The sequence below is a fragment of the Bufo bufo genome, chromosome 4, assembly GCF_905171765.1.
Source record: "Bufo bufo chromosome 4, aBufBuf1.1, whole genome shotgun sequence".
Lineage (NCBI taxonomy): Eukaryota > Metazoa > Chordata > Amphibia > Anura > Bufonidae > Bufo > Bufo bufo.
Window position 1 is genome coordinate 434315479 of NC_053392.1, and position 27334 is coordinate 434342812.

Below are 27334 nucleotides of genomic sequence, written 5' to 3' on the forward strand. Positions count from 1 at the left end.
TATCGATCCTGTGATTTCCATAATGCCATGACGTTTCTTTCCTGGTGTTGCAATTTCAATGTTGAGGAGTGTATATAGAAAGTTACATTACATTGCTTCATTTCCAATTCCACTGACTTCTCTAAAAGGTATATCTACTGGCCAAGCGATTTCCCCTGCTGGAGCAGCTAAAAGTATGGCCATAGATAAAACATCCCAGTTTTTTTGTCAGTTCGTTTTTTAAGATGTTTGAATGACAAAAAAGGCCACAAAGAGCAGTTTATCAATTAACATTAAAGGGATTGTGTCACCTGGATTTTGCCTATAGAGCTGTAGACATGCAATATACATTCCCCATAGCCATGTGCTTTTATTTAGGCAAAAAAACGTTTATAAATAAATATATATATATATATATATATATATATATATATATATATAAATGAGGCAATTAAGGAGCCCAAGGGGCTGTTACTAATGCTTCTGGAGCACAACCACGCCCACTGTGAAGGAGCCCAGCACCGCCCCCCATCCTCCGAATCTCCTCCTTGCTCCCGGACGTCACAAAGTTAGAGCGCCATAATCTCGCAGCTAGCACATGCGCAGTTCGTTCCCTGAGGCTGATGCCAGCACAGGGAAGGAACACTATGTCGGCACTGACATGCCGCATGCGCGCGATTACGGCGCTCTAACTTGGTGACCTCGGGGAGCAAGGAGGAGATTCGGAGGATGCGGGGCGGTGCTGGGCTCCTTCACAGTGGGCGTGGCTGGGCTCGAGAAATGAACAATTCCTTAAAATATTAATGCTAAAGTTTTTATACTAAGGAAATATTTGCACTTAAAAGGGAATCTGTCAACCCAATTTTGGACCATTATCTACACTAGTAGTACTGCACGAGTACACACATGAGTAGTCCTTATGTTGCAATTTTTTTATATTTTTCTACTGCCCCCTGTTTCCCTGCTGTCAGCGCTCAGAGCTGCGTTGGAATATATTGTCAGAACTGCTGTGCATGCACAAACGAGTCCTCTCCACTATTTTAGAACAGCACAGCAGTCCAGACTGTCTTTCAAAGCAGCTATGAATGCTGACAGCAGGGGAACGTAAAGCAGTGGGAAAACAAAAAATAGTGATCTGGACTCCTTATCTACATTACTACGCAAGTATTACTGTAGATAATAGTCCAAAATCAAGGTGTCAGATTCCCTTTAAAGGTTTGTAGAAGCTTTTCTAGGTATTAGAAGTAGTTACCGTTTTGGTAGGTTCTCTCCTTTGGTGAAGATGCCAAACTCTTCGATGTTCAGCTTCAGCTGAGGTTTTAGTAGGTGCTCAAGTTTTTCAATTTTTCCTCCTTTCACAAGCTGGTGGTAATCAAAATTTATCATGGGAACATCTTCTGCATGTAAAGATGCCCACAGTAGTTTCTACAAAGAAACATGAATGACAATATATTTTAGCAAGTCATACATAGAATTTATGACAAATGCAAATCATTCAAACCCTGACATGTTTATCTTATTACCGTATTACCGGAGAAGTATGTTTTATTTTTTTGTTCGATTTCAAGTCAGATATAGGAGTCTAATGAAGAATAGGTGTTTGATCTGAGGTCTGATGATTGTTTTTTTTTTCTTATTGTGCTCCTCTAAAGCCTAGTTGCATCTTATGGTCAGGTGCGTCTTGTAGAGTGAAAAATACGTAAATGTTTATACAGTAAGTCATATGTAAGTCTATGGCATAGACCATTCTAATTCCAGCATCTACATGGATGAAAAAAAATTATGTGCACATCTCAAAAGAAAAACTGCTGATGAGTTTCTAGCCTATAGAGTGGCCCTTAGTCATGACTTGTACAAGATCAGCAGAAAATTATCTGTTGATCATGTACATGTTATGACTAAGGACTTTTCTACAGGCTAGAAGTCTGTTGATCAGAACATTCTATGACTAAGGGCCCTTCTATAGGCCAAAAACGCATCAGCTGTTGTCTTTTGAGATGTGAACATCTTGTTTTTAATGTTTTTGTAATAAAGAAGTGTTTTTTATTTCAGCCATGTGGATGCTGGAGTATTCTTCATTTATGGACTAATTCACACCTGGCCTCCATTCAGTGACCTCCAGGCAACGCTAATCCAGAGTGGACTTTTCATTTGTTTAGAGGTGGCGAAATGATTTCAAATAAACTGTTACAATATTAGTTTGCTTACAATGCAGTGGGACACCACCTTTAACTTTTCTCACATTTTATTATGTTGCGGCCTTGTGTTAAAATAATTTTTTTTTATAAAGTTTACATTTTTCCCTATCATTCTGCACTCAGTACCCCATAATGACAAAGTTAAAACAGAATTTAATAAATTAGCAAAGATTTTGAACAAAGAAATAACTAAAATACTGCATTTACATAAGTATTCAGACCCTTTACTCAGAACCTAGTTGAAGCACCTTTGCCAGTGATTACAGCCTCTAGCCTTCTTCAGTATGATGACACCAGGTTTGCACATCTGGATTTGGGGATGTTCTGCCATTATTCTTTGTAGATCATATCAAGCTCTGTTGGGCTGGATGGGGAACGTCAGTAGACAGCTATTTTCAGGTCTCTCCAGAAATATTCGATTGGGTTCAAGTCAAGACCCTGGTTCGGCCACTCAAGGACATTTACATAGTTGTCCTTAAGCCACTCCGGTGTTGTCTTGGCTATATGATTAAAGGTCATTGTTTTGTTGAAAGGTAAACTTTCAGCCCAGTCTGAGGTCCGGAGCACTCTGGAACAGGTTTTCATTAATAATATCTCTGTACTTTGCTCCATTCAGCTTTCCCTCAACTCTGACCAGTATCCCTGTCCCAGCCGCTGAAAAACATTCCCACAGCATGATGCTGCCACTACCATGCTTCACTGTAGGGATGGTATTGGGCAGTGCCTGGTTTCCTCCAAACATGACGCTTAGAATTGAGGGCAAAAAGTTAAATACGCAGACTACAGAATCTTGTTTCTCACAGTCTAAACCCTTTTGTTTTTTTTGCAAACTTTCATCTGTCTTTTACGAAGGAGAGGCTTCTTTCCAGCCATAAAGCCCAGATTGGTGGAGTGCTGCAATGATGATTGACTTTCTAGAGGATTCTACTATCTACATCTTTGGAGCTCAGCCAGAGTGGCAGTTGGGTTTTTGGTCACTTCCCTTACCAAGGCCCTTTTCCCCTGATTACTTAGGTTTGGTGGGGCAGCCAACTCTAGGATGTTCCAAACATCTTCTATTTAAGAGTTAGGGAGGACTTCCGGTTCCGGTGCCGACATGATAGGAGGCAAGTGAGCGGAGCTCCGTCCCTAATCGCTCAAAAACTCGTATATCCCCCTGCTTACTTGACGCTAAATGGCCAAGAAATCTTCCAGCGGCGGAGACGTCGCATGGATCGTTACATAAAAACGATGGGGAGCAAATCCAGAGGCAAAACACAAGCTAAAGGAGCCAAAGTCGACGCTGACGCGGCAAAGATGGAGGAGCCGTCCATGCTACTACCGGAAGAAGAAGATTTCCCGCAGCTAACTAACAGCCAAGTAGTTGGAACAGAAAATGCGGAGGGATGGTCGACTCAGGTAGACTACAAGAAGCTAGCCATAGAGGTAGCGAACAGAATATTACCTGACTTGCAAGACTCTTTATCCACTACAGTGGGGGCTTCCTTGGCGGCCTTACGGAGTGAAGTGGCGCGAAACACAGAACGCTTAGAGACAGCAGAGAACGAAGTGCAGACATTGCAGATAGACATGCACTCTTTACAACAGCGAGTGCAGGAGATGTTGGGAGACAATAAGCGATTATGGGAGAAGATCGACGATCTGGAAAACCGTTCCAGAAGAAATAATCTTCGTATAGTAGGCCTCCCCGAATCCATATCTGGGAAAGAACTGCACCTCGTCTGTGAAAGGGATATACCAGCAGCGCTGGGACTACAGAACAACTGCAGAGCCGAGAGAGCGCACAGAGTGGGCCCGACGAGAACCATGCAAGATTCCCGAAGAGGAGATGATTTGGGACCCCAAAGACCGAGACAGGTCATCGTGAGATACCTCGATTACTTCGAGAAAGCCGAAATACTGCGGCTGTATAAGAGCCGGTCTAGGGATCTAGAGGTAAAAGGAAATCGCATTCTGATTTTTGGAGACTTCTCGGCTGAGGTCACGAGACGTCGTAGAGCCTTTTCACAGATCTGCTCGGGACTATATCAACAAAAGCGGAAATTCGCTTTAATATACCCAGCGATTTTAAAGGTATTTGGTGCGGATGGCAGAGTGGACGTGTATGAGAGTCCGGAGGAGTTCAAGGACTTACATGAAGATCCTGGCAACAATTGCAGAGAGAGCCAACGGGACATTCCCACACGTAGGAAATTGCCAGCACCATGGAACTTTCCCCCGTCCGATGGATGGAAATCATCGCAGCCAAAAGATCAGCGCCAAAGGCTACAAAATGGACGTGAGACCTGATGTGGGGAATAGCCCTAATGTATTGCTTTGCAGTATAGCAAGCAAATGTTAGCGATATCGCTAGGTTGTGTTTTATAATACTGTAGGCATATGTTAACGATCTAGTTAAAATGCGCTAAATTAGTGAGCAGAAGATGTTTGCGACGATTTATAAGCTGTGTAATCGTAGCTTAGGCAGATTGTTTATGCTGTTATGCTTGCATACGTTTTCAACGAGCGAGGGACATAGGAGATGAGAGTGTTCTTTTGTGATAGGCATCTATTATTATACTTTACACGCTTATCCTATTATGTCGGGAAGAAGTGAAGTCTGGAAATTAGAGACCCCAGAGGAGGAAGAATGTTTAGAAATGTTTGTGAGGGGTGTTTTCACTGTTGTTAGGGTTTTGGGAAGGGAGGGGGGGGGGGGCAAGTCCCCCTAGTACGGATACACGGTCAAATCTTATTTTGTGGGATAATGGTTAAAGTTATCTCTTGGAATGTGAGGGGATTAAGATCCCCACAGAAACGTTTAATGATATTGAGACATCTGAACAGATTAGGAGCAGACATCGCTCTTTTGCAAGAAACCCATTTAGATAAGGAAGACTTCCACAGAATGAGGAAACTCTGGGTTGGGGAAGTTTATGGGTCTAAGGCATGCAGGAGAAAAGCCGGGGTGTTAATCCTGATCCGGAAGAATCTCAATTTTCAAGTATCTTCGCATTCCTGAGACAAGGAGGGGAGAATTGTACAAATCACCATTCAATCGATGGGTAAATCAATGAGTATATACAATATATATGGTCCTAATGAATCTAGCGAAGCTTTTTACAAGACAGTAATGGAAAGGTTGCTAGGGGACCAGATAGGAGACAAAATAGTAGGGGGGGGGGGGGACTTAAATTTAGTTGCAGATTGGGGAGAGGACAGAAGGACAGATAGAAATGCTAACCCTCCTAAACAGCGCAATTCTCATACTCTACAGGATCTAATGGAGACTTTAGGTTTAGTGGATGTCTGGAGAACATTGAATCCGGAAGGGCGCGAATTTACATAATTACTCCTCAGTGCACAAATCGTGGTCACGCATTGATTACTTACTAGTTTCAAGGAGTATATTTGGGAGATGCAAGTATTCCTCCATAGAAGACCTAGCGATATCGGATCATGCGCCGATTAGTATAGATTTGCAGGATTATACGCCGAGGGGACCGACTACATATGGCGCATACCTTCAGATTTGTATGAAACTCCGGACTTCCACAAATTGCTGATAGGTTGGTGGTACGAATACATTGGTGATAACGACCAGCCGGATAACAATCAATTAACCTGGGATGCTGGGAAGGCGGTACTGAGAGGGAGGTTAATTTCGTATGTGGCGGGACTAAAAAAGAAAATAACAACTGAGCTGGAATCGCATGGGACAAAACTTAGGGAGGCTTACAGAAGCTTTACTTTAAACCCAACGGACAGATCAGAAACGGCGTGGAAGGCAGAGAAGCAGGAGTATGAATATTGGTTGCAGAGGAAAGAGCTTTTATACAGATCAAAAGCGGACGCGCAGTTGTATAAATATGGAAACAAAGCAGGGAGACTACTAGCGAATATAGCTAAAGGAGTGCAGCATATGACACTGATAATAGCCTTAAAAGATAGAGATGGTTCAGTAAAATATGACCCACAGACAATAAATGGAATCATCAGAGCTTACTACTTGTATAAAAATGAGAAGGAAAATGTGGAAACGGGAGAAAAATGGCTAGATTATGTCACCCTCCCGAATATATCCCCAGAAGATCTAGACACGCTTAATGCCCCTATAACGATCCAGGAAGTGCAGACGACCATCTCTAACCTAAAATTAAGAAAAGCCCCAGGCCCAGACGGTTATACAGGAGAATTTTATAAAATCCTGGAAGGTAGAATCTCAGAACTTTTGTCAAATGCTTTTAATTCCCACACATCAGGACTATTACTTCCGGAGAGTACTAATACGGCCCATATAAAGCTAATCCCGAAACCGGGTAAGGACCCCCTACAGGCCGCTTTGTACAGACCGATTTCATTAATTAATACAGATGTCAAAATCCTTTCCAAGATATTAGCGGAAAGACTGGCGCGTATACTCCCTGAGATCATATCAGATTCTCAAGTTGGTTTTGTCAAAGGTCGCTCGGCAGTCACGAACATCCGAAAGGTATTAACTGTATTAGACGAGATAAAAATAAGACCTAAGTCACATCCATCCCCAGCTTTATTGGCAATAGATTCAGAGAAAGCGTTTGATAATGTAAGCTGGGGATGGATGAACAGAGTTTCAGACAGGATAGGGTTAAAAGGCAATTTCAGAACGTTTATTAAAGTGCTATATGCTAATCCTTCAGCCAGGATATCTACCCCGGGTTTCCTCTCGACGTCTTTTGCCATAGGCAAGGGAACCAGGCACGGATGCCCACTTTTACCATTACTTTTTAATATTGCCTTGGAACCTCTATCCCGTTACCTAACCATCACAAAGGAGATAGAGGGAATTAAGGTGGGCCCCAAGGAAGTAAGACACGCCTTATACGCGGACAATCTTTTAGTATTTTTGGCGAATCCCCAGAGAGACTTGCAGCCCCTGATTAAGAGATTATCAGATTTTGGAAGTGCATCGGGCTTTAAAGTAAATATGGACAAGAGTGAACTCCTGCTTCTCTCCCAGACATGTCAGGCCAGAGGCTTAGACCAACGTAGCTGCCCGGTAAGAATAACCAAACAGGCAGTCCGTTATTTGGGAATAAATATAGGGAAAACTCCGGAATCGATCTACTCACTAAATTACCCCCCTATGATACAAAAGATTCAGAGAGATATTGATAGATGGTCGCATCTACCGCTTTCTCTAATGGGAAGATGCTATTTATTGAAAATGGTCAGTTTTGCACGCTTATTATATCCTATGCAGACTATACCGCTGCTAATTAGACATACAGACATACAAACATTAGAAGCGGCGTTCCGCTACTTTATATGGAGAGGCAAGCGCCCGAGGATTTCTCTACGTAAACTCCAGCTTCCAAGGGAAAAGGGGGGTGTGAACTTCCCTGACATTAGGAGATATAATCTAGCTAGCAACCTCAGGCATGCCCTGGATTGGATCTCAGGGAGAAATAGCTACTCCAACTATGGTCTAGAGACGGCACTAGCTGCTCCGTGGTCTTTAGTAGCACTCCTCCATACGAAATACGCTAATTTGCCATCTACTATGAAAAAAAGTCTTGTAGTAAGAGACACGGTAGCTACGTGGAAGGCGATTCGAAAGGAGTATGGGCTTTCGTTTACTCGATCGAAATATATGATTATCTGGGATCACCCGGAATTTATGGAAGGCAGGTTTAACAAGCAATTCCGGGAATGGAGGATGCAGGGAATAAGATCAGTAAATGATCTATGGCATGGTACCGATCATCGATACCTTAGTTTTGAAGAAGTGCGCAACAAGTTCACACTGAGTTCTGGGCACTATTTGCCGTACCTCCAAGTTTACAATTTTTTGAAGCCTAGGTTGATAGATTTGAGGAGAGAATTCCCCAAAAATAAGTTTGACCTGCTAAGAGGCACAGCTTCTACCCCACTGACACTGTCGGACTTACAAAACAAGATACATGAAGCGCGACAAGAGGTTTCCCCTTTACAGCCATTTAAATTGTAGGACAAGGAGCTTGTAGGGCAAGGGAATCATGAAGACATATTGAAAGGCTGGATATATCTGAGGAAGGTGATCCCCAATGAAGTTTGGAGGGAAACCCAGTTTAGAATAGCGCATAGAGCCATATATGGGTTTTACAATACACAAACATCTATACGAGCAAAGAAGTTAACACAATGCCCTAAGTGTGGCCTGGAAAATTCAAATTTGCTCCACGGAATATGGTCATGCCCAAATATAAAGGAATTCTGGACAGCCTTTTCAGAATGGCTTAAAAATACTTTAAACATCGAGATAACATTAGCTCTAGGGCTTATCCGGTTTCATTTTTACCCTGAGGGCACGAAGTTAGCTCAAATAGGACATGTTTGTATTTTAGCGGCAAAACGGTGCATACTCAATAACTGGTTAAAACAGACCACCCCCTCTATAGGAGAAGTAATCATTCAGGTAAAATGGTGCTTGTATAGAGAGCTCTATTCGGCAGAGCAAAACTCAGATAAAGCTCTACAGAAATTGATGACCAAATGGAAGAGCCTTATAGTTAAGGTTTTAGATCCCACTGAAATTAAAAGGCTAATAGATCCTTTGAAACAAACATCCTGGTACTTACTGGAGCAAATGAAAGGCACTTTAGGTGAATTGGAGCAGTAGGACTCTTATTTAGCGTTATATTGGAAGGTCTAGGGGAGATCTAGATAGATAGGGAAAGTTGGTACCTGATCTTCTGGAAGCTAGGGGGGGGGAAGAGGGAGGGTGGGAGTTTATATGGATTATCTCTTGTTATGTGTATAATGAATCTTCGAACACTGGAATTATACATTGTAACTGACTGATAAATCAGATTGTATCCGATGGAAATATGAATACTGAATCTATAATTATTGGATTGATGAATCAAAATGAATAAAAATTTGGTTTAAAAAAAAAATTAAAAAGTTAGGGAGGCCACCGTGCTCTTGGGAACTTTTAGAGGAGCAGAAAAAAGTTGTATCCTTCTCCAGATCTTGTGCGTCTCCACCCAATCATGTCTCTAATCTCAAAAGACAGTATTTGTGTACCGTATTTCCAAATCATATCCAATGAAGGTGTAAAAACATCTAAAAAGATGATCAAGAGAAACAAGAGCCACCAAAAGGTAAATTTTAAGTGTCATAGCAAAGGGTCTAGGCTCACTAGTATGTATTCGGTGCAGGGAGCCAGTGAAGCTCTGCGAGCGCTGCAGGTACTCACCCTCCCTTTTCTTCTTCTCTGGCCCGCCATGCACTGCAGGTCCTGGCCGCGTACAGCGTCAGGACGTAGTGAGCGCACTATGACCCGACGCTGCACAGAGTCAGGTGACAGTGCACCGCAGGCTGTAGAAGACTGGAGGAGCGATTGCCGGACCTGGAGAGGAGCGGTGGAGCAGGAGAGGTAAGTGAAGTTCTTTATTTCATCTCTGATATGGGGTCTGACATGGAGGTGTGAACAGAGTCCCTGTTTTGGGGGTCTGATGAAAAATATTTTTTACATATTTTCCTCTTCTAAAACTTGAGTGCATCTTATCATCAGGTGCGTCTTATAAAGCGAAAAATACGGTAATTTACAAACATTTCTTAAATTCTGTTCTCACTTTCTCATTATTGCATACTGTGTGTAGATTGATGGGGGCAAACTTGATTGTTTTTTTTAGCACAAGGCCGCAAATTAATAAAAGGTGAAAAAAGTGAAAGGCTCTGAAAACTGCAGTAACAAAGTAATAAACGCACACCTAAGCAATCTTGCAGGAAAAAATTATATATATAGAGAGAGTGGCTACTTAGCAAAAGCAGCTGCATACATGGGTTCACAAATAGGGTTGAGCGAACTTTGTGTTTCAAGTTCAGCGAACAAGGTTCGGGTTATCTAAGAATTCCGTTATGGATTCCGCTACCACAGACCATAAGTTATGGTCTGTGGTAGCAGAATCCATAACAGAATTCTTAGATAACCCGAACCTTGTACGACAAACTTGAAACACCAAGTCCGCTCAACCCTATTCACAAAGCTTTAATGGATAAACACCACAAAATGTTATGCATTTAGTACAGAAACGTTACAATTTATACAGCCCCAAGAATACTATAGGTGCAAAATACCTAGTGCACACATAAAACAGGAGTAGACCAGATGGCATCAATAGAATTGGTTATAATATATGAACATTCAAAAATATATTGCTATATACTGACCCGCACATTAGCTGCACCCTAATGTACATTTCACCTATAGTTTTCTCCAAGGGTTATGATATCAGAGCGTGACCAGCTATTTAGAAGGAGAATAGCCAGTAGCAGGAAGTGGTATACATGTGTAACAATCATAAGCCAACCAATCGCAGACCCCCTACATTCTCCTCATCTTAACAGCCAATGAGCAGCAACATAAATCAGCATGCACCCGCTACTAAAATCACTAGAATGCATATAAATCCTCCATGCACTCCAAGCTGTGTGCCATCCCCGAAACCAGAAGTGGTAATCCTGTCAGTCTATCGCTAGTGAAAAAAAGGGAGATAACAGGAGGACGAGAGAGGGCAGCCTCACATAGGAGAGTGCAAAAATGCATGCCAAGAAGTTGAAAATACTTGGACAAGAAGTGTGTGTAGCAAGTTCTCTGTACAACTATAAAGATGGAGCCAAAATAATAATAAAAAAAAGGTTGCAGTTTAAAAATGCATTCACAGGACGCTTGGGGGGGGGGGGGGAGTTGTTTGGTTGCTTTTGTATTTTCACTTGTCTTGTAAAAACAGAAAATTAAAAATAAATATTTGATTAAAAAGAAAATCTGTTCAATATACACTGCTCAAAAAAAATAAAGGGAACACAAAAATAACACATCCTAGATCTGAATTAATTAAATATTCTTCTGAAATACTTTGTTCTTTACATAGTTGAATATGCTGACAACAAAATCACACAAAAATAAAAAAAATAGAAATCAAATTTTTCAACCCATGGAGGTCTGGATTTGGAGTCACACTCAAAATTAAAGTGGAAAAACACACTACAGGCTGATCCAACTTTGATGTAATGTCCTTAAAACAAGTCAAAATGAGGCTCAGTAGTGTGTGTGGCCTCCACATGCCTGTATGACCTCCCTATAACGCCTGTGCATGCTCCTGATGAGGTCTCCTCCCAGACCTCGACTAAAGCATCTGCCAACTCCTGGACAGTCTGTTGGTGGATAGAGCGAGATATGATGTCCCAGATGTGCTCAATTGGATTCAGGTCTGGGGAACGGGCGGGCCAGTCCATAGCATCAATGCCTTCGTCTTGCAGGAACTGCTGACACACTCCAGCCACATGAGGTCTAGCATTGTCTTGCATTAGGAGGAACCCAGGGCCAACCGCACCAGCATATGGTCTCACAAGGGGTCTGAGGATCTCATCTCGGTACCTAATGGCAGTCAGGCTACCTCTGGCGAGCACATGGAGAGCTGTGCGGCCCTCCAAAGAAATGCCACCCCACACCATTACTGACCCAATGCCAAACCGGTCATGCTGGAGGATGTTGCAGGCAGCAGAACGTTCTCCACGGCGTCTCCAGACTCTGTCACGTCTGTCACATGTGCTCAGTGTGAACCTGCTTTCATCTGTGAAGAGCACAGGGCGCCAGTGGCGAATTTGCCAATCTTGGTGTTCTCTGGCAAATGCCAAACGTCCTGCACGGTGTTGGGCTGTAAGCACAACCCCCACCTGTGGACGTCGGGCCCTCATATCACCCTCATGGAGTCTGTTTATGACCATTTGAGCAGACACATGCACATTTGTGGCCTGCTGGAGGTCATTTTGCAGGGCTCTGGCAGTGCTCCTCCTGTTCCTCCTTGCACAAAGGCGGAGGTAGCGGTCCTGCTGCTGGGTTGTTGCCCTTCTACGGCCTCCTCCACGTCTCCTGATGTACTGGCCTGTCTCCTGGTAGCGCCTCCATGCTCTGGACACTACGCTGACAGACACAGCAAACCTTCTTGCCACAGCTCGCATTGATGTGCCATCCTGGATAAGCTGCACTACCTGAGCCACTTGTGTGGGTTGTAGACTCCGTCTCATGCTACCACTAGAGTGAAAGCACCGCCAGCATTCAAAAGTGACCAAAACTTTAGCCAGGAAGCATAGGAACTGAGAAGTGGTCTGTGGTCACCACCTGCAGAACCACTCCTTTATTGGGGGTGTTTTGCTAATTGCCTATAATTTCCACCTGTTGTCTATCCCATTTGCACAACAGCAAGTGAAATTGATTGTCACTCAGTGTTGCTTCCTAAGTGGAAAGTTTGATTTCACAGAAGTGTGATTGACTTGGAGTTACATTGTGTTTAAGTGTTCCCTTTATTTTTTTGAGCAGTATATATAGGTTTATAGCCAGTATATAGGTGTATACAGTTGATTTACAGCCAGGTGAGGTCAAATACTTTACAGTACGGCCATGACACGCTCCCGGTTTGAGGCCACCCGGAAATGCCTGCATTATGCAGATAAGGCAGCATGTCCCCCCCAAGGTGATCCTGCCTGTACAAAATCTGACCGGTCATCGATCACTTTGGGGCCAAATTTGTACAGGCCTATGTACCTGGAAGGGAGGTCGCGGTTGATGATTGCGTTCAAGGGGAGACTCATTTTTCGCCAGTATGTTCCCTCAAAGCGGGCGAGGTATGGCGTGAAGCTGTACAAACTTTGTGAGAGTACCTCAGGGTACACTTACAAGTTTCGTGTGTACAAGGGGCGAGATTCCCATATTCAACCCCCAGAATGTCCCCCCACTCTGGGTATTAGCGGGAAACTTGTATGGGATCTTATGCACCCACTGCTAGATAAAGGGTTACCACCTGTACGTGGATAACTTTTATACTAGTATCTCCTTGTTCCAGTCCCTCGCCGCCAGATCCACGTCCACTTGTGGGACTGTGCGGAAAAATCAACGCGGCCTCCCTGCCCATCCCCTCCAGGTACCTATCCCCAGGGGTGAGACCCGTGCCCATACCACTGGAAACCTGCTGCTGGTCAGATATAAGGACAAGAGGGATGTCCTTGTACTGTCCACAATTCATGGTAACGGCATCACCTCTCTGATCAAGCCATATAATGCCATGCGCAAAACCTGGGCATGGTACAGAAAAGTTGCGGTCTACTTGGTACAGGTTGCCTTGGGGCGCCCTGACGTCACTCTGGAGCGCCCGGGGAGCCGCACGGACGGTAAGTACACTGCTCCCCCGCTCCCCGCTACACTTTACCATGGCTGCCAGGACTTTAGCGTCCCGGCAGCCATGGTAACCACTCTGAAAAAGCTAAATGTCGGCTCCGGCAATGCGCCGAAACGACGTTTAGCTTAAGGCCGGATCCGGATCAATGCCTTTCAATGGGCATTAATTCCGGATCCGGCCTTGCGGCAAGTGTTCCGGATTTTTGGCCGGAGCAAAAAGCGCAGCATGCTGCGGTATTTTCTCAGGCCAAAAAACGTTCCGTTCCGGAACTGAAGACATCCTGATGCATCCTGAACGGATTTCTCTCCATTCAGAATGCATTAGGATAATCCTGATCAGGATTCTTCCGGCATAGAGCCCCGACGACGGAACTCTATGCCGGAAGACAAGAACGCAAGTGTGAAAGAGCCCTTAGTAAAACTAAAAATAAATTAAAAAAAAAATTTAGGTATCGTCGCGTCCGTAATAATCTGCTCTATAAAAATACCCCCCCAAACCCTCAGATGAAAACGGTAAAAAAAAGTTTTTTTTGTCACCTTACATCACAAAAATTGTAATAGCAAGCCATCAAAAAGTCATATGCCCCCCAAAATAGCGCCAATAAAACAGTCCTCTCATCCCGCAAAAAATGAGCCCCTACATAAGCTAATCCGCTAAAAACAAAAAAATATATATATTTACTCAGACTATGGATATAATAAAAAAAAAAAAGATTTCTTTATAAAAAGATAATATAGTGTAAAAAATAAATAAATAAATAAATAAAAAGTAGACATAATAAGAATCTGCGCTATAAAAATACCCTCCCCCTTAACCCCTCAGATGAACACTGTAAAAAAAAAAAAAAAAAAACGCTGCCAAAAAAGCAATTTATGGGCAAATTTTCCATGTTAATCCGTTTTCTCCACTAATAAAGCAAGGGTTAACAGCCAAACAAAACTTCATATTTATTACCCTCATACTGCAGTTTACAGAAACACCCCATATGTGGTCGTAAACTGCTGTATGACCAAACGGCAGGGCGCAGAAAGAAAGGAATGCCGTATGGTTTCTGGAAGGTAAATTTTGATGGCCTTTTTTTTTTTGGCACCATGTCCCATTTGAAGCCCCCCTGATGCACCCCTAGAGTAAAAACTCCATAAAAGCAACCCCATCTAAGAAACTACACCCCTCAAGGTATTCAAAACTGATTTTACAAACGTCGTTAACCCTTTAGGTGTTCCACAAGAGTTATTGGCAAATGGAGATGAAATTTCAGAATTTCTATTTCTGGTAACCTTGCCTCACAAAAATGTAATATAGATAAACCAAAAATAATATGTACCCAAAAAATAGTCCCTACAAAACTGCCATCTTATCCCGTAGTTTCCAAAATTGGATAATTTTTATGGAGTTTCTACTCTAGGGGTGCATCAGGGGGGCTTCAAATGGGACATGGTGTAAATAAACCAGTCCAGCAAAATCTGCCTTCCAAACACCATACGGCACACCTTTCCCTCTACACCCTACCGTGTGCCCGTACAGTAGATTAAGGCCACATATGGGGTGCTTCTGCAAACTACAGAATCGGGGAAATAAATATAGCATTTTGTTTGGCTGTTAACCCTTGCTTTGTTACTGGAAAAAATGGATTAAAATGGAAAATTTGCCCAAAAATATAAATTCTCAAATTTCATCTCCATTTGCCAATAACTCTTGTGCAACACCTAAAGGGTTAACAACATTTGTAAAATCAGTTTAGAATACCTTAAGGGGTGTAGTGTCTAGAATGGGGTCATTTTTGGGTGGTTTCTATTATGTAAGCCTCACAAAGTGACTAAAAATAGTTTTTTTGAAAATTTCTGAAAAATTTCAAGATTTGCTTCTAAACTTCTAAGCCTTGTAACATCCCCAAAATATAAAATATCATTCCCAAAATGATCCAAACATGAAGTAGACATATGGGGAAAGTAAAGTAATAACTATTTGGAGGTATTACTATGTATTATAGAAGTAGAGAAATTTAAACTTGGAAATTTGCAATTTTTTACAAATTTGTGGTAAATTTGGTATTTTTTTATAAATAAAATTTTGGACTTCATTTTACCAGTGTCATGAAGTACAATAAGTGACGAAAAAACAATCTCAGAATGGCCTGGATAAGTCAAAGTGTTTTAAAGTTATCACCACTTAAAGTAACACTGGTCAGATTTGCAAAAAATGACCTGGTCCCTAACCACCTTCCGTCCGCTCATAGACTATAAACGTCCGGGAGGTGGTTCTCCATTTCTGAATGGAAGTTGCAGAACGTCCGTTCAGAAACTGCAGCTGCACGCTAATCGTGCAGCTGCTGATTGGGTTGCCCGCTGTCAGTGACAGCAGGGCAACCCAGAGAGAAGGCAGGGACATTGCGCTGTGTATGCAGAGCAGGAAGCGCTATGCGCTTCCTGTTCCAGCCCGGCGGTCATGTGACCGCCGGGACCGGAGAGTGCAGGAGCTGTGTGAGGTCTTTCACAGACCTTGATCAGCACTGTACTGAGGCTGTACAGCCTCTCTGGGAGGGGTGTATTTCTCCTGTAACTGAGGCTACTATGGGGCTACTATGTCAACTGTGAAAAAAAAAAAAAGAAAAAGTGAAGTAAATGTCCCCCAGAGGTCTTGTATGGCCTTATGGGGTACGAAAATAGTAAAATAAAAAAAATAAAAAAGAAAGCGTTAAAAAAATGTAAACAAAAAAAAAAGGTTTCAAATGTAAAAAAAAAAAAAATTGCCCAAGTAAAGAAAAAAAAATAAAAAAAGAAAAAAATAGAAAAAAATGAAATAGACATATTAGGTATTGCCGGTCGGCTCTATAAATATATCACATAATCGACCCAGTCCAATAAACACCATAAAAAAAAAAAATATAAATATCTGTAAAAAAAAAAAGCCATTTTTGTCACCTTACATCACAAAAAGTGCAACACCAAGTGATCAAAAAGGCGTATGTCCCACAAAATGGTACCAATAAAACAGTCACCTCAACCCGCAAAAATGAGCCCCTACATAAGAAGATCTCTCAAAAAATAAAAAAAACTATAGCTCTCAGAACATACACATTAAAACATAATTTTTTTCAAAAATGCTATTATTGTGTAAAACTTAAATAAATAAGAAAAAGTATACATATTAGGTATCGCCACGTCCGTAACAATCTGCTCTATAAAAATGTCACTTGACCGAACCCCTCAGGTGAACGCTGTAAAAATAAATAAATAAAAACTGTGCTAAAACAACAAATCTTTTTTGGTCACCTTGCCCCATAAAGTGTTATAATGAATTATCAAAAAATCATATGTATCTAAAAATAGTACCAATAAAACTGGCACCTTATCCCCTAGTTTCCAAAATGGGATCACTTCTTGGGAGTTTCTACTGTAAGGGTGCAATAGAGGGGCTTCAAATGGGACATGGCATCTAAAAACCATGTGGAGTTCATTTTCTTCTGCGCCCTGCCGTGTGCCCATACAGCAGTTTATGACCACATGTGGGGTGTTTCTGTAAACCGCAGAATCTGGGTAATAAATATTGAGTTTTGTTTGGCTGTTAACCATCGATGTATTAAAGAAAAAATTTGATTTAAATGGAAAATCTGCCAAAAAAGTGAAATTTAAAAATTTGATCTCCATTTTCCTTTAATTCTTGTGGAACGCCTAAAGGGTTAACAAAGTTAGTAAAATCGGTTTTAAGTAAATTGAGGGGTGTCATTTCTACAATGGGGTCATTTATGAGGGTATCCACTATGTAGGCCCCACAAAGTGACTTCAGACCTGAACTGCTCCTTAAAAAGTGGGTTTTGGCAATTTTCTAAAAAAATTGAAGAATTGCTTCTGAACTTTTAAGCCTTCTAACGTCCTAAAAAAATAAAATGACATTTCCAAAATGATGCCAACATAAAAGTAGACATATGGGGAATGTTAATTAATAAATATTTTATGAGGTATCACTTTCTGTTTTAAAAGCAGAGAAATAGAAATTTAGAAAATTGCGAATTTTTCAAATTTTTGGGTAAATTTGGGATTTTTTCATAAATAAAAGGTGAAATATATTGACTCAAATTTATGACTATCATGAAGTACAATGTGTCACGAGAAAACAATCTCTGAATGACTTGGATAAGTAAAGGCGTTCCAAAGTTATTACCACATAAAGTGAGATGTCAGTTTTGCAAAATTAGGCCTGGTCAGGAAGGGGGCAAATGGCCCAGATGGGAAGTGGTTAAGGTGAAATAAGGCTGTGTCCTTAAGGAGTTAAATGCCGGTCCTGGCTGTCCTTAAATAGGCAGCTGGGCTCAGAAGCCAGGTCTCTGTGTTGGGATCTAGGAGTCGTGTCTGGATGAAGGCTTGTTTGGCGTGAAAACAGGTTGGTGCTGCTATCAGCAAGGCCTCTTTGAGGCAGAATTGCCGCATGGTGTGAATTACCACCAACACCGCAAGGTGACTTTTTGTTTGAATATGACTGCTTGTTTTGTCACTTGCCTAAAATGCGAATAAAACACTGAACTGTTTGATCCAAAGAACTTGTTGTCGCCTCTATACTGCGTCCACTAATTTAGTCTACCAGAGCGAGTCCCTGTGAGTAGGATGGATATATTGAATGTTCTACTACAGAGGGGGCCTCATGAATAGAATCATTATTAATTTTACACATTTTATAACTGTACTGGAGCGGCAATGGGGGGGGTCTGTGGATGGCAGTGTTATGGGGTGGGGGGGTCTGTGGATGGCAGTGTTATGGGGTGGGGGGGTCTGTGGATGGCACTGTTATGGGGTGGGGGGGTCTGTGGATGGCACTGTTATGGGGTGGGGGGGTCTGTGGATGGCACTGTTATGGGGTGGGGGGGTCTGTGGATGGCACTGTTAAGGGGTGGGGAGGGGTCTGTGGATGGCACTGTTATGGGGTGGGGGAGGGGTCTGTGGATGGCACTGTTATGGGGTGGGGGAGGGGTCTGTGGATGGCACTGTTATGGGGTGGGGGGGTCTGTGGATGGCACTGTTAGGGGGTGGGGGGCTGTGGATGGCACTGTTATGGGGTGGGGGTCTGTGGATGGCACTGTTAAGGGGGGGTCTGTGGATGGCACTGTTAAGGGGGGGTCTGTGGATGGCACTGTTAAGGGGGGGTCTGTGGATGGCACTGTTAAGGGGGGGTCTGTGGATGGCACTGTTATGGGGTGGGGGGGCTGTGGATGGCACTGTTATGGGGTGGGGGAGGGGTCTGTGGATGGCACTGTTAAGGGGGGGGTCTGTGGATGGCACTGTTAAGGGGGGGTCTGTGGATGGCACTGTTAAGGGGGGGTCTGTGGATGGCACTGTTAAGGGGGGTCTGTGGATGGCACTGTTAAGGGGGGTCTGTGGATGGCACTGTTAAGGGGGGGGTCTGTGGATGGCACTGTTATGGGGTGGGGGGGCTGTGGATGGCACTGTTATGGGGTGGGGGGGTCTGTGGATAGCACTGTTATGGGGTGGGGGGGGTCTGTGGATAGCACTGTTAAGGGGGGTCTGTGGATGGCACTGTTAAGGGGGGGGTCTGTGGATGGCACTGTTATGGGTGGGGGGGTCTGTGGATGGCACTGTTATGGAGTGGGGGGCTGTGGATGGCACTGTTATGGAGTGGGGGGGCTGTGGATGGCACTGTTATGGAGTGGGGGGCTGTGGATGGCACTGTTATGGGGTGGGGGGGTCTGTGGATAGCACTGTTAAGGGGGGGTCTGTGGATGGCACTGTTAAGGGGGGGTCTGTGGATGGCACTGTTAAGGGGGGGTCTGTGGATGGCACTGTTAAGGGGGGGTCTGTGGATGGCACTGTTAAGGGGGGGTCTGTGGATGGCACTGTTAAGGGGGGGTCTGTGGATGGCACTGTTAAGGGGGGGTCTGTGGATGGCACTGTTATGGGTGGGGGGGTCTGTGGATGGCACTGTTATGGAGTGGGGGGGCTGTGGATGGCACTGTTATGGAGTGGGGGGGCTGTGGATGGCACTGTTATGGGGTGGGGGGGTCAGTGGATAGCACTGTTAAGGGGGGGTCTGTGGATGGCACTGTTAAGGGGGGTCTGTGGATGGCACTGTTAAGGGGGGGTCTGTGGATGGCACTGTTATAGGATGGGGGGGGTCTGTGGATGGCACTGTTATGGGGTGGGGGGGTCTGTGGATTGCACTGTTATAGGATGGGGGGGGTCTGTGGATGGCACCGTTATAGGATGGGGGATCTGCAGATGCCATCCCCAGATCCCCCATTAACAGTGCCATCCCCAGATCCCCCATTAACAGTGCCATCCCCATCTGGGGGGTTTCTTTGCTGGGCTGGACTTTTATAGTCCCCCCAAATTTTACTTGCATCCCTGCTCTCTAAAGGGGCGGTTTTAGGGGGCGGTCCTAGGGGTGGGTAGGGGCGTGGCCAGGGGAGGGGGGCTGAGTTCCACCACCTTTTCTCTGAGAAAAAAAGCCGTGTGTGTGTGTGTGTGTATATGTATGTATGTGTGTGTATATATATATATATATATATATATATATATATATATATATATATATATATTATATTATATTATATTATATTTATATATATATATATATATATATATATATATATAATGAATGGCCAATAATTTAATTTGATGGCCATTTGTTAATTTCTCAATAGATGTCTTTGGTCTTATTTGCACTATGTTTGTATTGTATAAATGCAGAACATTGAAGGCTATTGTAGGAGGATTTATTTTTATTTTTATGTTTTTTACATATACTGCATTTTACGGAGCTAAAAATAATTTTTTCAATTGGCTTTTATTAAAAATTTAGAGCAGTTTTCTCTATACAAGGCTGAGTTTCTCTAGCAGCAGGCTCTGTATTTTTTTCCTCTGCTCCTGTCAGCCAGCTCACCTGACAGGCTCCTTATCTCTGACATTTTACAAACACTCATTATAGCTCAATACTTATAACTGACACAAAGTAAAATGAAAAAGTACATTCTCACAACTAGAAAAACAGTTAACCCTTTGTGACACAACAGCTCAATATTTTTGATAAAGACTAATAAAAAAAATGTTGTTTGGTGGACATAGCCTTTAAAGGGTTATTCTTACCTGGAGATTTATAACACATCCACAGGATATGCCATAAAATTCTGATAAGGATACGTTCTCTGGGACCGATCCCATCTCACACTGCCATGAATGGAAAGGCGAGCATGCATGCAGTGGTCTCTCCATTCACTTCTATGGAACATAGCCAAATGTGTTGTGGATATGCCATAAATGCCCAGATGGTCTTAAAGTACCAGTCAACATTTTGGACACACCTTCTCATTTCATGTTTTTTATTTTTTTTTATACATTGTAGATTCATATTTAAAAAATAAAAGATGAAGTAAAGAAAAAGGTGTTTAAACAAACCAGAGTGAGGTTCATTTATCATGACTGCTTATGACAGTTTTGGGCAAAAAAGTCCTCTGCTCCAGAGGATTCATTAGCATTACTTGCCTCAAAACCCACAAATTAACAGCATCTTAATTTACTACATGAGAGACTAGACTATGAGAATATTGCCTTTATGATCAAATTGCTACAAAAAAGCCACTACTAGGAACAAGAAGAGAACTGCCGGTAAGAAACACAAGTAATGGACCATAAACAATTGAAATCCATCTTTGGTCTGAGTCGTCAAAATTTTTGATTCCAACCACCATGTCTTTGTGAGATGCAGAAAAGGTGAGCAGATGGTTTCATATGTGGCTCCCACAGTGAAGCATGGAGGAGGAGGAGGAGGAGGTGTGATGGTGCTATGCTGGTGACACTTGATGATTTATTAAAAACTCAAGGCATACTTAACCAGGATGGCTACCACAGCATTCTGCAGCAACGTGCCACCGCAACTAGTTTATGCTTAGTGGGATCATTATTTTTCAATAGGACAATGATACCAAACACACCTGCAGGCTATCTGACCAAGAATTAGAGTAATGGAGTGCTGTGTCCGATGATACGGCCTCCACATTCACCTGACCTTAACCCAATTGAGATGGTCTGGGATAAGATGGACCGCAGAGTAAAGGAAAAGCAGCCATCAAGTGTTCAGTATCTCTGGGAACTTCAAGACTATTGAAAAATAATTCTAGGCGACTATCGCAAGAAGCCGATTGAGAGAACGCCAAGTGTCCAAATCTGTCATCAAAACAAAAGGGGGCTACTTTAAAGAATCTAAATAAAACATTATGGTTTGCTTAAGACATTTTTGTTTACTACTTCATTCCATTGGTGTGTTTCTTCAATGTTTTTATGGCTTCAATATGATAAGTAATATTTACATCAAAATAGAAAAAGTATAAAATTCCTTAAACATATTAAGATCACTTCCTACCTTAAAGGCACGACTTAAAACTTCTTCACCTCCTTTGCTTCTCAGCAGATTAACAATGACTTGCTTGCCATATTGTTCCTTCAGTAACATCATATGTCTAGTAAGAAACAAAACCATATATTTTGATTATGTCCAGTTCAGTCTAGTAATTTCTTGCTTTCCAATGACACCATTCTAGTGTTCAGGGATTGCTAAAAATTGGATGCAATTTTTAATGGACTGGACGAATAAAACTCTGAAGTAGAGTTGCACCAGGTATCAAAGATTTGATACCCAATCGATCCTTTTAGACCCGGATCGATACGATACCGGGTCTTACTATTTAACGATACTAGGCTACGCTACTGTTAGACAACATGGAACACGCTGCTCTCAGCGCAAGCCATGTTGTTCTCAGCAGCACAGGGGAGGAGGCAGTCCCTCCCTCCCCCCTGTGCCGCTGCCAATGACAAGAGAGGGTAAGAGGAGGGGAGGGACTGTGGCCACTGCGCCACCAATGAATATCATTAACACATTAATTGAAGTGTAGGCAGTGGGTGCCGGCAGCAGAATTACATACCTGGCAGCCGCCCTCTATGACAGGGCGCTGCAATCCCCGGCAGTTAACCCCTCAGGTGCTGAACCTGAGGGATTAATTGCCAGGGATCACAGTGCCCTGTCATAGAGGGCAGGTGCCGGGTATGTGATACCACTGCCGACACTCACTGCCTACACATTCTTGTGCAGTTCGTGCACAAGAATGAAATCTACTGCAGCTTGGAGCCGTTTCTGGCGAAAATAATGATAAATGAGCAGCGGCCTAGGGTACTTTCCACACTCCACCTCAACATGCTACCTTTTAGTAAAGTTGTGTAGGGTGGCGCAAAATGCTAAATGCGACTAGAAAAAAAAGCAATGGCACAAAAAAAAAAAAATGTAAAATTTTTTTTTTAAAAAAAATATGGATTTGCAACTTTTCTACACCAGAAACAGGCATAGGGGAAAATAATCGATTTCCCCGTCCTACAAAAATGATGAGGTTTAAACATCCAAATGTATCTGGTGCCCATGCTTCCTGTTGTGCAGAATAGTTCAACAAGTATTTCAATCCCTCCCAAACCAACACTTGCATGACTTTGTCATCATTCTGCATGGATTACTGAGGTCATGTGCTTCAAGGAGGATAATACAGCTATATTTATCTTCTTGTAGCCCGGATATGGCAGCGTTCCCAGAAAGAGAAAGACAGTCATTGAAGAAATTCTATGTACACAATTTTTGTTCCTGCAGCAGTATGACTTGAGTTTTTTTTTTTTGTTTTTTTACTAAGTAAAGCCATTTTGTTACAAAATAAAAAAACTCACCGTGCAGCCAGTAGTGTGAAAATTGATGTTTTCACTCCAGTAGTCTCAACTATGTCCATTATACCTCTACATACAGTGTATAAGGTACAGTGAAAGTCCTGAGAACCATTATTCCACTACTGAAATTATACACTTGCATCGATTAATAGCTGAACATAGTTTGTGAACAATATTTTATTGCTGCTCTCATTTACAAGGAGCATTTGTTACTAAGGCCTCTTTCATATCGGCTTTTGTTATTTCTGTTATTTTTCTCCGTTAAAGGAGCAGAACAACAGAAATAACAGAAGTGTCAGATTCGGCACATAACTAAAGCAAGTGGAGCTGAACGGACGCCAATGATTATAATGGGATCTTTTTGGTTTCCGTGCAGTAGAACAGTTCTTCAGTAGTGGAGAAAAATGTCATGCATGCAGAACTTGTTTCTACGATATTTGTAAGAAATAAGAAATTCTGTGACGGAGGCCCCAAACTGAGTCTCCAATGCAGATGTGAACCCAGTGTAAGGATGGTAATTCTTTGAATGACTTCCTATAAAAAGACCTTGGAACGTGAATTTGTAAATCACCTTTATTTTTTTAGAGGAGGTCCTGTATCTTTCAGTTTTGGTCATTATTTCTCTCTTTTCAATGTAAGTGAAGATTCTGTATATAGGGCTCACCACTTTTTCAGAACGGGTTCCATTATTTTAGAGCATGCAGATTCTATATCTATATCTCTCTCTCATATATATATATATATATATATATATATATATATATATATATATACATACACACACATATATATATATATTTATATACACACACACACATATATAATATATATATATATATATATATATATATATATATATATATATATATATATATACACACACACACACCACCTATTTTTACATAAAAACTTTGTAAAATGGAGATTCAGCCTCCACTAAACACATATACAGTCAGATCCATAAATATTGGGACATCGACACAATTCTAACATTTTTGGCTCTATACACCACAATGGATTTGAAAAGAAACAAGCTTTAACTTGAGGGTATTCACATCCAAATCAGGTGAACGGTGTAGGAATTACAACAGTTTGCATATGTGCCTCCCAATTGTTAAGGGACCAAAGGTAATAGGAGATCATAATAATCATAAATCAAACTTTCACTTTTTAATACTTGGTTGCAAATCCTTTGCAGTCAATTACAGCCTGAAGTCTGGAACGCATAGACATCACCAGACGCTGGGTTTCATCCCTGGTGATGCTCTGCCAGGCCTCTACTGCAACTGTCTTCAGTTCCTGCTTGTTCTTGGGGCATTTTCCCTTCAACTTTGTCTTCAGCAAATGAAATGCATGCGCAATCGGATTCAGGTCAGGTGATTGACTTGGCCATTGCATAACATTCCACTTCTTTCCCTTTAAAAACACTGCTTTTGCAGTATGCTTTGGGTCATTTTCCATCTGCACTGTGAAGCGCCGTCCAATGAGTTCTGAAGCATTTGGCTGAATAGAAGCAGATAATATTGCCCGAAACACTTCAGAATTCATTTTGCTGCTTTTGGCAGCAGTCACATCATCAATAAATACAAGAGAACCAGTTCCATTGGCAGCCATACATGTCCACGCCATGACACTACCACCACCATGCTTCATTGATGAGGTGGTATGCTTAGGATCATGAGCAGTTCCTTTCCTTCTCCATACTCTTCGCTTCCAATCACTCTGGTACAAGTTGATCTTGGTCTCATCTGGCCATAGGATGTTGTACCAGAACTGTGAAGGCTTTTTTAGATGTGGTTTGGCAAACTCTAATCTGGCCTTCCTGTTTTTGAGGCTCACCAATGGTTTACATCTTGTGGTGAACCCTCTGTATTCACTCTGGTGAAGTCTTCTCTTGATTGTTGACTTTGACACACATACACCTACCTCCTGGAGAGTGTTCTTGATCTGGCCAACTGTTGTGAAGGGTGTTTTCTTCACCAGGGAAAGAATTCTTTGGTCATCCACCACAGTTGTTTTCCATGGTCTTCCGGGTCTTTTGGTGTTGCTGAGCTCACCGATGTGTTCCTTCTTTTTAAGGATGTTCCAAACAGTGTTTTTGGCCACGCCTAATATTTTTGCTATCTCTCTGATGGGTTTGTTGTGTTTTTTCAGCCTAATGATGGCTTGCTTCACTGATAGTGACAGCTCTTTGGATCTCATCTTGAGAGTTGACAGCAACAGATTCCAAATGCAAATAGCACACTTGAAATGAACTCTGGGCCTTTTATCTGCTCATTCTAATTTGGATAATGAGGGAATAACACACACCTGGCCATGGAACAGCTGAGAAGCCAATTGTCCCATTACTTTTGGCCATTACTTAACAAATGGGAGGCACATATGCAAACTGTTGTAATTCCTACACCGTTCACCTGATTTGGATGTAAATACCCTCAAATTAAAGCGGACAGTCTGCAGTTAAAGGGAACCTGTCACCTGGATTTTGTGTATAGAGCTGAGGACATGTGTTGCTAGATGGCCGCTAGCACATCCACAATACCCAGTCCCCATAGCTCTGTGTGCTTTTAGTGTGTAAAAAAAAAACGATTTGATACATATGCAAATTAACCTGAGATGAGTCAGAGCTTGAAAATATGACTCTTCTTTGGTCACACAAGCAAGATATGACTCGTTTGTTAATTTGCATAAAAGGCGGGAAGTACAAAAATGCATAATACTTATTGAATTTGTCTGCAAATGAAATTAAAAAAGTGTAATTTATATGTTTAGGGTAACACAATTAACATTTAGAAACGCTCAGTGAGGGTAGCATAGTAAAGGTGATAGGTTCCCTTTAAAGCACATCTTGTTTGTTTCATTTCAAATCCATTGTGGTGGTGTATAGAGCCAAAAATGTTAGAATTGTGTCGATGGCCCAATATTTATGGACCTGACTGTATAACATGTCACCAGGTTTCCAGTGAGCCAGGCATTCTTTAGTAGTAACAGAGTTGCATCAGAAAATCACCTATGGTTTAAATCACGTTTTTACATTAAACAAGTGTTTTTTAATTTTCAAAGTCAGTATCTATAACAAAAAATCCTTCAGTTTTTCATCCTTCATGTTAACAATTCACACATTACCGAATCTGCGCTGCTACTAGTCAGGAACATGTAATTGAGTGAAAGAGCAGGATTTTACCGTCCTCCTTTACCTGCTTTGCAATCAATCACTGGTATTAATATTAGGGAACGGCTGTCTTCATCCAAACTTCCTGCAGCATCCAAAAGTGAAGCACCATCAGTCCAGAGCCGCATACTACAAGATTTTATTCTGCTTACAAGATCAAAATTCCTAAAAACATATATTAAATCACAGCCTTCTCAGGCACGCCCCTTTTTACTTTCCAGGGATCACAGTATATATTTGCTCCCTCTTTCATTACAGCCGTTAATAAAACTTGTTTCACAATTAAAAGCATTTCAACCTTCAAATACATATACCGCAATCCTCCTTATATTTCCATTTGCACTAGTTAAAATAATGAAGATCGCCGCCTTTGGATACTTAAATGTCACATGACCAATATTAACTAAAAAGAGATGGGATGCCCTTTCTCATCCTAGGATTGGGCATGCCTAAGAAGGCTTTTAATAAATGCTTTTTATGAATTTAGATCTTGTAAGCAGATTAAAACCTTGTGGTTTGGAAGTCTGGAGTGATGGTGCGTCACTACTGAATGTTATGCATCTTCCAAGTTCTATCTGGGACATTTGGATGAAAAGAGATGTTCCAGAGTATTGATCCCAGTGATTGATTGGTAAACGAGGACGGTAAAATCATGCTCCATTACATGGCTCTGAGGAGCAGCAGCACGGATCCAGCAATTTGTATATTGTGACTACAAGAAGAGGACCTACTTCTATTGGATCTCACAGTGCTGTAAAATTAGACTGCAGAACTTTTAGGCTAAAATATTTTTAAGACTGCCTGTCTTTATAAGGCAGCTACATGGGCCAAAAACACAATGGTCAGGAGTGGACCTCATTGACTTATATGGGAGAGTTTTCTAGGAATGTACTGTGACCTGTGCAGAGGTCAGGAGTGAGCAGATAAAAGCTATTGTCAATGATGGACTCTTATCTATATAGAGGCGTTACTTGTCATTGTAATTCTGTCTGTGGTGATAATGATAATAACTACTGAAAAGTTGCCTGTACAGAACAGGAAATAGTGATTCATTATAGACCTAGTGGCCAGTGTGAAACATTTCAGGATTATACACAT

At 42.0% G+C, this 27334-nt stretch overlaps 1 protein-coding gene across 2 annotated transcripts in view; it reads right to left on the reverse strand.

Annotated features, from left to right (window-relative positions):
* Positions 1-27334, reverse strand: part of SYNJ2 (synaptojanin 2) — a 287057-nt gene that overhangs the window by 144262 nt on the left and 115461 nt on the right. For both annotated transcript variants that reach the window (XM_040429362.1, XM_040429360.1), the window contains exons 7-8: positions 21725-21821; positions 1232-1404 (exon numbers count right to left, since the gene is read on the reverse strand). In XM_040429362.1, coding sequence (XP_040285296.1) covers positions 1232-1404; positions 21725-21821 — 270 coding nt within the window. The remainder of the gene's footprint in view (positions 1-1231; positions 1405-21724; positions 21822-27334) is intronic.